Consider the following 13,799-nt stretch of genomic DNA (forward strand, 5'->3'; position numbering starts at 1 on the left):
CCAATTTACGGGGCATCATAACTACACCTATCCACATTTGTTTCTGGCTATGTTTTTCGCATGCACATTTATTTGGCTCTGGCCCGTTGAGTTCTGCGAGTTATAGTGAGTGATTCATGCGAGTCAGGTTCCCATATTGTGCGGAGAACAAAGACCGATCCGATCCGAAGCGATCCGGCTGCAATATACCAACACAAACCTATCGCATTTGCAGTGGGTTGAAGTTCGACACCGGCTGTTGAACCCGCCATCTCAGCCAAGAGATCTGTCTGCCTATTTGGCCAATAATTATCATTTTTTTATTGGGTGTAAGCCAACGCAGTTGTCTAATTAATTCATTAGCGATTGGCACATAAAATTGCGACAATTGCCGGCGACTGGCTTCTGCGATTTTAATGACAATCCGCGATACGAGGTGTCGTCATTTTTTCCTGGCCAGCTGGGGACCATCAGACCATCGGTTGTTGTTCCCTAGCGGAGGACACACTTTTTATGGCTATCCGATGATTACGTGGGCAGGCTCCTCGGCCAATTAATAAAGGCTGTGTTGTTTTTCCTTTATCCATCGGACAAAAACAAGTCGTTAAAGTTTACCGCAGATGCCGATGCTGTAATAATATTGTATGCAAATCTCTCCCCCATCCAGCGAGTCGGCATTGATATAAAGTTTCAATTTACGGCTCATATATCATAACTTGGTCGGTAGGCGGGGGGCGGGGGTGCTGGGCCGTACTTATGGCTTATTAACTCGTAAAAATGCGCCTGTCACTGATCTTTTAGTTACAAATGTTGTCGGATGCAGCGCGGTTTTCTAGAGACCTTGAATCGGTGAAATTCCATATAGATAAGTATCTTTCTGCGGCGGTTTGCGTGTTAATAAGGGTGATTTTAAAGTGTATTTAGTATGCATTGGCTAAAAATAAGTGTTGTTTTAAAATAGTGAATTTATTTAATTATTTTAAAAATAAAAATATAAAAAATAAACCCGATTATTTTCTTTAGAAATTATTAAAATTATGTTTCTTTATTTAAAAAACCTATTAAAATTATTTGTATACTATATTAGTCCTGGAATATTTAATAAGTACAAAAATTGTTTGATTAAAATTAAATAACAAATATTTTTAAAAAGTAGATTTAACTAAAATTTTAATTGATCTCCAGATACATCTCCTGTATAAGATTAAGTTAAGATCTCAATGCATGGCCCCCAAAAATAACACAAAAAAAACCATGTAATGAGTAGCTCTCATTAAACTCAACTAAATGAACTAAACTCAACTAAACATTTTCTTAAGATCTAACCATTTCCGCCCACTCAAAGAGTTTTTTATGACCTATAAGCACAGACTCCGCTGTTGACCTTAGCACAAATTGCTCCCCAAAATTAACTAAATTAAAAAAAAACAATAAATAATTCCAACCAGAGCAAAGGCAAAGCCAAAACCAAACACAAAAGTTTCTTATCAGAAAAAGCAAAGCGAAAACCGGAATCAAAATAAAAGCCAGAGAGCGGAGAGCGTAGCAAAGTAAAGCAAAGCAAAGAGAGAAGAGAGAGAGAGCGCCAAACAGCTGAGCGAGACTTCCAATCGGAATTGCGAGCGGTTTCCAAGCAGAAGTAAAATTTAAGTCGCGGCGAGCGGACGTGTTTGAAAAATAAAAGCGGAAAAACCAAACGAAAAAAGTGCGATTACCAGAGCAACAACAAAAAAACAGAGATTTAAAATTATGAAGAAAAGCAAGTGAAATAAAATACAAATAAAAATAAAAATAAAGCCAAGTGCGTGATTTCCAGTTGCGCCAGTGTGGTGAAATTCCCCACAGAATCTAACGGCAATTTGCGAATGCCGAAATCAAAAAGTGCCAACCAAAAACGTGACGCCAGTTTTTCAATATTCTCGAGCCGAAATCATGTGTTTTTTGTTATACCCTTGTGTTTTGTGTTAAATGTAGCCTGACGACAAACAAAATATTCAAATTGTGTGCGGCGACAGTCCCTTGCTTTGTGTTGTTATTATTACTATTTAAAAATTCCCTTTGCCCCATTACCACACTAAAACAAAACCGAGAAAGGCGAAAAAAGAAAAATATTTGAAGAAAAACGCAGTCCAGGAAAATAAAAACAAACAAAACAAACAAATAAAAACGCTAAATTTGCAGGTTAGCCCAAACGAAGGGGCGAAAAAATCAATTATATGTTGGCCAGTGCCGGATTTGCAGTGGAATCGGGTTGAAAGCCATCGATAGCCACACACACACACCCACCCACACACGCAGAATGACGGAGCACCAGGCGGAGGAGCAGGCGGCACCGCCCCCGACCAAGGTCAAGGCCACGCCCACGCCCACTCCCACCCCCAGCTCGAAGTTCAAGGACATCAACGAGGAGGCGGGCTTCCTGTCCACCTCGCCGGACAGCGCCAACGGGGATGCCCAGCAGAAGCTGCCAGCGGATCAGCTGGCCATCTCATCGAACGGCCTGCATCATCCGGAGAAGCCGGGCGGAGCCCACCCCCTCATCCTGCAGGCCTTCCACCAGTGCTCCTCGCCCGAACAGTGCGTCACGCTGCACAACATCCTCGACTCCTTCAAGGCCCCGCTCTCCGAGGATCAGGCCTGGGCTTTGATCCACCAGTTCGCCAGCCTCTACCACCAGGTGGCCGCCCAGGCGCACACCTGTCCGCGCGACTACGAGGCCGCCCTGCCCACCGGATTCGAGCTGCACTTCCATCGCGACGGCAGTGTCCACTTCTCCGGCCAGGAGCAACTCCCCCCGAAGGAGCAGGAGCAGGACGGGATCGGGGATCAGCCGGACCACAGCGCCAGCAGCAGCGGCGACAGCAGCGCCATCGTCATCAACAGAGGTAAGTACAAGATCCCAACTATAATACTGACCTCCAGGAAAATCAATATTAAAATTCGGTTACAGTTAGCAACTATTTAATAGAATTTTATAAGAATTTAATAATCAGATTTTCAGCATAGAAAGAAATTGTGTTAACCAATTCTTGTTCAATTAGTACTTAATATACAAGAAAGTTTTTTTTTTCCAATTGTTCCATTAAATTAAAAATTCCTAAAAATATTTTAAATAAATTTTTGTATGTCGTTATTATAATTTTTAAAAAATCTATTTCGGCAGTAAATTTTTTTTTAAATGTTATTAAAAATATTTCACTTGAAAAGTTTAACGATCTGATTTTAAAGTTATATTAAAATTCTCTTTTTCATTTCTCCTAGTTCTCCTAGTATTATCGAGAATAATAGAAACATAAACTTATTTCCCTTATCTGAGCAATCTTAGTTTACAAAACAAACCAGTAATCTTTAGGATCTCTATAGAAGCGGAAAAGTTTACTAGAATTATTGTCATAAAATAAGTGATTTTGTATTGATAACATAATGAACTTGGCAACCTCAAATGACATTTTAATGTCATTTTCGCTTTCTGCTTTTGCTCCGTACACATTTTCGTTCATTAATTTTTCCTTTCCTTTTTATTTTTCTTTAAACATTTTTGATTTTTAAGGGTTTTTAGTTGCATTGAGAACATTTATGTTTTTATTTCAGTCTCTAAATATAACTATTTCCGTACCTTGTGGTGCTTCTCCCCCTAATTTTTCTCTGCCCGTTTTCTGAGGCTATAAAGATTTTTTCTTTTTTTTTTTCGGTCTGTCAGAGGTCAGTTGGGTGTTGACTTCAGATGCGGAACTGTAACAGTGATGAAAACTGGGGCTGTGATTAGCTGGGCCGGAAAACCGGTTGAACTGATGCCCCTCCGAATGGACGGACACGGGGGCTTTGTCTTTTCGGCAAACGCTTTCATTTTCAGTTAATAAGCCACAGTTAACTTCTTTCTTTCGGCCTTTTATTTTCGGACATTTGCCGTGATGTGCGTTTCCGTGTGCCATCCATCTGACTATTGGCATCGCCACGGCAATCGCCATCGGAATCCCAGCACTTTCCAAACAAACAACCCACACTATTCACTATCCACTATCCACCATCCAGTATCCAACACAGCGGGCCAATGATGACCTCTGCATTTAAGTTATGCAGCCAGCTTTGATTGAGGTTTTTCTCCACTTCAACTTCTGCCTTCTGTCTGATTGCGTGCTGGCTTGGGAAAGTGTAAACGGTGACTCCCATGAAGAAGGTCCCATCCCAGTCTTCAGTGTTTTTCACTTTCTTTTGTATCTCTGGGTGCACTTCGAGAAAATGCAGGTCACTTTCTGTATCAAATCAAGAGATGACTCGGGTTATAGATCTTAGTCATATTTAAAAAAAATATATAGGCAAAATATTTAATTTTTTTATTGGAAAAGTATTTTAAAAATGTTACCATCCTGAAATAATTTAAATAAATTCCATTTATGCTTGGTAACTTAACCTATTAATATTTATTATATTAAATTTAAGCTACTTAGAATTTTTCCCTGTGCCATGATCACAACTTTTCCTTCCCCTTTATTTTTTTGTAATTGATGAGGGGTATTTTTTTTGTCTCCCGATCTCTGAATCTCTGCATCTACAGAACGTGTCTGAGTCTGTCTCGCAGCTAATTGTTTAATCATTCGTCTGCGGGGACTGTCAAAATACAGGCCGGTAATCTATCGGCTTTTAGATAAGCCACGTTAATTGGAAAATGCGTTTGTGAGTGGGCAGCGATGTGGATCTTCATCCGCCTAGGTGGCCCTTAATGTGACTCACCGAGCTTTTGGCCTGCGGCATTAACTGCATTCTACTGCATTTTTATATGCCTTCTCGGTGATGATCTCTTCGTATGGGCCTCTCTATTTGGCCAGGCCAACTCTGTTTATAGCCGGCATTTGTATCGGCGAGGCCAATTAGTTAGCTCTTATAAGCAATTAGCCAGGTACATAGGTTGTTCTTAAGGGCACGCAGATACAGGAAGTTACTGGGAAATATTAATTGAATTGTGTGTATCGCAGAGGTGAAGGAACTACAAAAAGAATGGCGGCTAAAGCTTCAGGAATGTGATATGAAAAATGTTCTTATGCCTTAAGGGCATATTTTCATTGGTATTCACATTACATGGTTTTAAAATCCCCCTTTAATTAAACATATTTTTACATAAGCTCTGGGCTCCCAAAAAACTCTTAGCATTATAATTTAATGGTTTCTAATGCACAATTAACACCTCACCTTTGTTTATACTTATCATCGGGACTTTCTTCGGGGCAAACAGAGATCACCTTGTAACACCTTAATTGCCGCTAATTTAGCAGCTAAAATCCCAGACATTGGGTGAGATATCGAAAGGTTCGCCCGGGAACCTCGAGAACCGCCAGCAGGGGTAATTAGTCTGCTCAAACAAGTTATTACAGATGGTAGATGCTTGATGGTTGATGGTTCATGGTAGATGCCATCAGACTCTAGCACCTTCTAATGGTTCCCATTCGGCTGCTTCTGTTTTATCCGTAGCCAAACAATGAACACAAAAAATCGGTGGAACTTATTCGCAGGTTACATTTTCGGCGGGGGCTTTGAACTTGCCGCATCGATTTCGATTTCGGTCTTGATTTCAGTTCAGGTCTCGGACTGAAAATCGCGCTCCATCGTCTCCTGACAACCGCATCGCCAGGCGCAGCGAATCATTGATTGTGTCGAGTTCCGCTCCAGACCCGCGGAACCCTCGGGAACCCCTGAGGAACCCCCGGTAACCCCCGGACCAGAGAAATCGAGGCGTGGGAGATGGTGCTCTTTATGGGAAAACGTCGACGGCGCCGTCGGGTCGCCGCGCCCTCTGGCGCCTCGATTAGGCGCGCAGCAATTTCCACCAGGCTTTTCCACATTTTCACGGGCTCACCGATAAAATTGGCGCTTGAATCTGTCAACACACAAACTCGCCATTACGTTTTTCAGCAGGCTCTCAGAAAATTGGGCAACCCGATGCGCCAGCAGGTGTTTGGTTATTGAAAATGTTTTCCACTGGAAAAGCCGCCCACACTCAATGCTGAGGCTTCGCCTCAAGGTCATGGGTCATGCGCAGTTCTGGAAAATCGGAAAACTCGGAATACAAATGGAAAATGGAAGGGGTGAAATTGTTGCGGTAGGTTCTCTCTTTCCCAGCCAGCTGTTGATTTTCGTTGAGTTTCCTTTGATTCATCTCATTTAATTTTGTTCTTCCGTTTTCAAACACATTTCTCCCGAATTAATCAAAGAGATCTATACGAAAGAAAGCTAGAAAAAATACGTTTTTTTTGGGCTCGAATCATCCGCTTGGGTGATGATATTTCATTTTCATGTCTATGACTTTCTTGTTTTCACTGACAATACAAACAACTGGCCGCTCAACTGGTTTAATGTTTAAATAATTACACTAAAAATTACCCAAACAACGGGCCAAAAAATGCCCCGAAACTAGAAAACCCAAACAAAATTATAACGAAACTAAAGCTCGGCAACAAATTGGTTCACTTTTTGCCGTCCGTTGGTTGAGGGAAAATAGGAAAAATAAAAAACGAGACTTTTGGTGGAAGTATCTTTAATTGGTCGGGGGGGAAATTGTGTCTAATTTTTGGTTAGCCCATGCTTATCTCTTTGTCTAGTAATATAGTAAGAGCTTTGGGTGGAGTCTAAATGAAGAGTTACCAAATGATAATTGTAATGGGCCGCCTATTTATTAAGCTAGTTCAATGGGCTCAATTAGCCATTAGAGATGGGGATATTTTCTTATGGAGGGGTTTTGAAATGCTTCAATTTGGGATAAGGTCAACGATTTCTTGCCTATCATTTTTATAAATCTATAATTAGTTTTTGTAGAAATAACCAAAAACCTTTTAGGCCTTACTCCCCCCTAAGATAGATATTTTAGTTTAAACTTAAAACATCTTCTCCACTCTTTCACAACCCCCAAACATTTCGATTTTGCAACTCTTGTCGACTTGGTAACCCACTCGAAATTTCTTGGAATCTGGGACCATATATTATGTTTATTTCAGATTAGGTTGCTGCCTGAAATGCATTTATTATAAACTTGCTGCAATAGTTTGTGCTTTTTTGGGGGACCATAGACCACACCACGTGCTTTTTGTCTTCCCTGCTGGCTTATATTATTTTTTTGACACATCATAGACCCAAATTTAATTGCCAGCTATTGTTGACGCTCCAGTTTGTGAGACACAATTAATATAATAATTTTGTTCATAATGACAACAAATGACATAAGCACGACGACGTCGACGAACCTGAACCAAATTTCCGAGACCCAAATTTTTTCTTTTATTTTCTGGGCCTCTCCTAAACTTGTCCACCTGTGCAGTTTGCATTCGAGTTACGAAATCCGCTGACCATTGGCTGCATTTTGAAATGGAAATACTTTGTGTCGCCTTCGGACAGAGAGGCTCAATCCCCCTGAGATTTGGGTTTTGATAGTGCTGCCCAGGCATCACAATAAATCACACGATAATCCAAATTGTTTGGATGACACTTGGCCGAGTGAGTGTGTGAGGTCCATTGAGCTGACACATTTGGGGCCCAAAACTATTCGCTTGACCCTGAACCGCTTGTTTACGCTCCAAATTATAAATACATTTTGATGCAATTAAACGCAATCGAAAACGGCAGAAGCCCTCGATAGAGCCACTTTTCGTATTCCTATCTTATCGTTTTTGTAAGTATATAAATCTATATACTACAGTATGTCATGCCAGTCGGTTAATGCATGTGCTAAGGTGTATATATTCCAAATGTGTGTCGAGTGGCAGCCACATAAACAGCTTTGGCTCGGAAGGCAGGTAGGAAAACTTGCTAAAAGGTTTGTTAACCCGTGTTTCCGACGAATGTGAGGAGTAGAAACCCACTCCATGGGAACCTGACTCTCGGATATGCGATAAAGCCAACCTGACTAGAAAGAAAGTGTTGCGGTTTGATAAGCCTTAGCATTTTATATATTTGATAAGGTTCTATTTATGGGAAAGCAACCTTGTCATATAGTGGGGTCAGTATATATTATAAGGTTTTATAATAATGTTTAGGTAGACTTAGCTTACTTAGATATAAGTATTTGGTTTTATCATAAGCCTGAAAGTGTATTTGATTGTGTGATTTGATTTCTATTTATGGAGAAATGAGAAGTAACAGAAAAAATGCACTTGACTCTTAATACCAATTATATGCCATATAGGCGACAGTTTTTCAGAGATAAGATTATTGGATTATTGCTATATTTGTGGATTAATAAAGCCTAGAACGACCTTGTTGGGATTGGTCATGTTATAAAAATATTGTTATTTTGAGTCTAATCTATTTTTAAGTTTAAAATAAGAATTAAGTTATTTCTTTGATTTTATACGGTTTTCTTTGTTAAGGCTAAATAAATCTAATTGTTGTTCCGTTTTGGTAAAGGTTTTGTCAAACAAAAAAATACGTCCAAGGTTGTCAGTTAAAATCTCAATCATGGGAATCTTTTGCAAACTGATTTAATGCAAGTTAATCCAAAGCAAATCCAATTCAGTATTTGGAAACCCACATACAGACATTCATTTTTTTTGGCACCTTCTGTGGCAATCGCTTAACCGTTTAATTTATGTATTCGTGAGATACATTCATCTTCAACCGCCGATCCAATTTCGCTTGACACATTTACTCGGGGGGCGTGGGCGTCTCCGGCTGGGGTAATTCACCTTGATGGCGATTTTCCACGGGGCCGCGATGACTGCGCAGGCGCAACTAAACTGTAATCGAGACTCTCGCTTTCTACGCGGCTTGATACCGCGCCTCTTGATGACTGTGAAATTAGACGGCAAACTGCAGATTGGAGATTGAAGATTGAAGACTGGGATACTGAAGACTGGAGACGGCAGACTGCGGGTGCTGTCGTATCGCTGTTATCATAACCGACTAACCGACCGACTGATTGACTGACTCCGCTGAAAAACTCAAAGCTCTTTCACTTTGCATATCGCCGGCGCTGAAATTACAATATAAATTTATATACACGGCATATGTATAGAAGAAACAATCTTTAATCAGCATTTACGCTTTCATCTTTCACATTTCTCAAAGAGTGAAAAACAACACCAGCAAAAACACTGCCATAAACAACAATTGTTGTTGGTCGCCAGCAGCAACCTGTTGACGTTGAGTTTGGCTTGAGATACAGATACTTCGGATTGCCGGCTATCTTCAGTGGCTTTTTGGCCTGACTTTGAATGCGAACCATTTTAATTTGGTGGCAAATTTGCATAGTCTGCATATCTTATGAATTTGTTCGACTATTTGTCGTTTTTAATTTGCCTTCGGAGGCCATAAACATTTACTATTTTCGTCTTTCTCTCGCGTGCACAAAAGATGAAAGCAAGAGTGACATTTAAAGCGGTTCAGCCTTAAAGTTTTGGGAATCTTTTGTCTCCCGCCCTTTTGTTTGGAATTATTTTCCCGGCCTTATGCAATATTCGAACACACACGGCATATAATTGAAGAATGGGGATCATGGATATTGTGGTTTTGGGGGTTGATTTCGGAATGCCATTCACTTGATTGGGAATATCTTGGCAGGAATTGTTACTACACTGTGGTCACAATCGGATTGTGTTTCTTAAGGTTTGTGGGGAATATGAGATTGTAATATGGATTTCCTTATGATGCAAAATAGCCGCCGTCAATGAACTCCCCAAAAAATGGCCTGGGAAGTTTTTGGGAAATATGGTTTTTTAGTTAATGATGCATGAAGTAATCATTGAAATAACTTTATGGATTGTGTGGTGGGAAAGACGGTTAGATCTTTTGGAGGTTCAGTCATTACTTACAACATAAAGTTAAAAGAAAACTTTTTCCTCTGGGTAATTTCAAGGTTACCTAGACTAATATTTTATCTTACATAAAATTAACCTCCAGTTTGATTCTTTTTAAAATTACAAAACTTTGTTCCGCTCGATTATGAAGTAACCACTCGAAAAGCCAAACGCCCATAATTACGTTAATTGCCAACTATCTATCATTTTTTGATTCATTATTCATCCGCGCTTATTAATTAATTAATAATTTCGATGTAGAGACGCGGCATGCACTTAAGTGTAACCAAAACAAAACCGAAATAAATCAGAGGAGGAGAGGAAACTCATCAACAGCTCATTGCCCGCATTTGATTGATAAATACCTAAATACACCTAAAGATGTTGTAAATATCGGTCGCCACGTGAAACGCATGCCAAAATTATTGGTTAGAAACAAAGTTGAAAAGGCAGATTGAAAAAATATGGTCTTTAAAATGCCGAACATTTTTACATTTTAACGCCTCAACAGATTTCGCTTTGTCTAATTAATTTTGCCCACAAATCTGCATAGATATCGCTGTTTTTTAAGTTTTTGCCTAGATTATTTATCAATTTCTATAAAATATATGCAAACAAAAGGCCAGCGAGTCAGTGTGCGGTTGCCGTTGACTTGCACATGACTTTCCTGACATTAGAAAGTAAATTGCCATGAGGCCACTTGGTCAACCATCAGAGCCATGCACTCCAGCACCACCATCACCACCACTACCACCGATATAGCAAAAACCCACAGCAACATTAATAAAAGTTTATTATATAGCTTTTTTTCTATTGAACCTGATGAAATGCAAGTGGAGGAGGACTGGGATGATGAGATTGCCGAGGTTGTGGCAGGCAAACAATTGAAAGTCAGGCTAGCAAAGTGCTTTGGCTTTATTATTATTAATTGGATTCGACGGGAGGAAAGTCCATTGTCTGACCCTGAGACTGGTTTCCCTGTACTTGAATGTTATTTTTTTCGCAATTTTCCAATCGGAAATGCAATTTTCCTTATAGAAATTCGAAATTCGAATGTCCACACTTTGGAGCCCGGTTCCCTGACAATCTAATCTTATCGAAATTGGTTCGTTAATTTCTTTTTTTCAGCGAGCAAAGTGCACAACACCATGTGTTTAGGAAAGTAGAATCCCATTCTCTTTGGGAACGAATGTCGGATCGCCAATTAACCGACTCAAAATTGACGCATTGGATCGGCCGGTGATTCATTTTGAGATAAGGCAATGTGATTTTTTATTTATTTCGTTTGTTGATTTTGCGCAAAACCTGAAAGGCCCCTCCAAATTGAACGAATTTGGACTCTTATTAAGCCTAATCTAGATGAGGAAATACATTTTCCGCAATTTATTTTAACAGAACAGAGCATTTACTTCGATTTGTGGAAGTTATTACCCTTTACTTATGGCCCATTTATTACTGTCTACTGCAAAGATTATTTGGTAAGGGTTATTATTATTATTCTGGCTAAAAATAAATAGATAAAATAATAAAAACTGCAGGAAAACAATCTTGTTAAGTTTTATCTTTATAACAACCCATCTAAATTACATTAGTTAGGATTCACTTGTTGAGATCGCTTATCTGGGCATATGGCAAATAAATTTCAGCAGCTATAAACCCTAATTACTCACAGATGTTGGCTGATCTGCTGATCCTCAGTGAACTTTCAAATTGTAACGCTCGCCAACTTATTCAATAACGCTCAATCAAATGCACATGTTCCCCATGAAAAAAGCGTTACGGCTGCCACATAAATCAAGCATTAATAAAACTTAAATTTGCGCAAATTTCGACAGCACTGGCAGATGGCAGAGGCATTCTTCTTTTCATTTGAAATTCTTTGCTAAATGTCAATTAATTATTAACTGGAACCGCCTGCCTGCCGCGGAGCATGAAATTTATTATTTAATTATTAAGTCGCGGCATGTCTCGTCCGCTTTGGAATTTTGGGCTGAATTTGCCTAAAAACCCAACTCCTTTCTGTCTTCCCCCGAGAAGATACCTCTGCCTCATTTCCTGCGAAAGTGATGGACAGCCGGGCCAGAGTCAAAAACACATCATATGATATCATGCTGGGCACTCGAGCTCATCTCTTATTTTCGTGTGCAGCCTTTTTTGTACTGTTTTTTTAGGTTTATTTCCGAAAACCGTGTTCTGGTTGTCTGACCCGCTAACTCCACTAACCTGTGGTTAGGTCAAGAGTTTAATGCGGAACCAACACAATGGAGGGGCTAAAAGAGTTAAGATCAAATGTCCGCAATTCGTGGGACGTATGAATCACTCCGGGATTGTATAACTTTTTTTCTTAGCGGTAGAAATAATTCAGGTAGGAAATATTAGTTATTAATGGAAGGAGCGGAAAAGTTGTACTTCACTGAGAATAAAAAACACATGCCGAGAATTATATTTTTGAAAGAGCAACAACAATTATTTTAAATTTAATTATTTAATATTTAATTCGTTATATAAAAATGTTTAAAGGAAAATAATCTCAAAATACATAAAATAACAAACCACTCTATTAAACATATTCTGCAAAATCCAACACAATTAGCATACTATGCAGTGTTATCTCTTCGCAAAATCAAGTTGATTGCAATAATATTTGCCTCCCCTGCTGGAGTATTTATGGTGGGTATTTAAAGTTTGGGTGTACCAACCGGTTGGTCAGTCAGTCACGCTTAATAAACTGCAAAGTGGAATTGCTGGGCCATGATATGGGGGGACTGACCACCCCCTTTTCCATGGCTTTTTTGTCGCAGCTTGGAATCAAAAGCCGGCCGGTCAGCAAATCAAACCGAAAACCCGAAGCGGGCACCTTGGACCGTCGGCTCGGCTAGCGGCGTTGCTAGCTGACTCAACTATTTTTTATTTAGTTGGAAATTGCATTTAATTGTTTAACAAAATGCCAGGCGCGTTATGTGGCTTATAGAGATATGAGTTATAATACAATTGCTCGCGTTGTCCATTGACAATTTTCCGGGCCGCCCCTCCCAGCCGCCATTCGCCAGTCACCAGTCACCACCTGTCCCAGTCCCGCTCCCAATACCGCCCCCTGCGCCGACGACGGAGCCCGATATCTGTCTGTCTGCACAACAAGTTTATGATTGCTGAACCCGTTTCCAAGTTTTGTTATTTGTTATTTCTGTTACAATTTCTGCCCGCTTTTTCCCCTGTTTTTTTTTCTTTATGCTCTGGGTTTGGCCATCAAGTGCGGAAGTTGCTGCCGAGCCAAGAAAATAAGTTGAGACTCGAAATGTTTGCATATTTTTTTAAAATGCAATTGGAAAGGTGAACAATTTCTGCTGTTGTTTGGCTTTCTGCTTAATTGCAATTGACTCGTTTATGATTTCCCGCTAACTGTAACCGAATTTATTGATTGCACTCGCAGGCTTTTATTAATTTACAATATTTAATCTCCGTTTTGTTTACTCAACAGCCTTCGACAACAACCATCACCATCATCATCACCACCATCTTACGCCGCTCGTCGTTTCGCATAGAAAGGTGAGTTCAACATAGATTGGTTTTGACTACAAGTATTTCGAATCTTGTTCCCGGGGCTTTAATGGCTCGTAAAGCCTTTGGATATCGTTCACGTGTCCGCCGGTTGGTGACCATTAAGTGCCCTCAGATTACAGATTAGAATTATGGCCCGTAAAGTTCACTCAAATGAGTTCATTTCGTGGTCATGTTGCTGTCTTGTTACGGTTCCGGTTCGAGTTTAAATTAAGCTCTAATGATTTATTATAAAAGAAATGGGTTCTTAACAGTCAGAGGTGATTTCGAATCAAAGAAGCGGAAACAAGAACTGATTAATATTGAATCGTTAAACGCTTTGAGTGTCGCTTAAGTGGATCGGTCTTTTAACTGCACTGTACTCAATTAAAGCCTAGCTCTTAATCATCGGGTTATAACAGTATTTTGGTAGTTTTCTCACGGAATAAAAGAAAGCAATTAAATTTAGCAAAATTAAAATGGAATAGAAAGTATAAATCCGTT

At 39.8% G+C, this 13,799-nt stretch overlaps 1 protein-coding gene across 5 annotated transcripts in view; it reads left to right on the forward strand.

Moving 5' to 3' along the window:
- The first annotated feature begins 1,629 nt into the window (after positions 1-1,629).
- spir (spire type actin nucleation factor) overlaps positions 1,630-13,799 on the forward strand; it is a 40,361-nt gene continuing 28,191 nt past the window's right edge. For 4 of the 5 annotated variants that reach the window (XM_017138780.3, XM_017138781.3, XM_017138782.3 and 1 more), the window contains exons 1-2: positions 1,630-2,864; positions 13,237-13,304. In XM_017138780.3, the coding sequence (XP_016994269.2) occupies positions 2,279-2,864; positions 13,237-13,304 (654 nt within the window). In that variant the 5' untranslated portion in view covers positions 1,630-2,278. The remainder of the gene's footprint in view (positions 2,865-13,236; positions 13,305-13,799) is intronic. The other variant, XM_017138784.3, reaches the window with a different exon arrangement.

The sequence above is a fragment of the Drosophila takahashii genome, chromosome 2L, assembly GCF_030179915.1.
Source record: "Drosophila takahashii strain IR98-3 E-12201 chromosome 2L, DtakHiC1v2, whole genome shotgun sequence".
Classification (NCBI taxonomy): domain Eukaryota; kingdom Metazoa; phylum Arthropoda; class Insecta; order Diptera; family Drosophilidae; genus Drosophila; species Drosophila takahashii.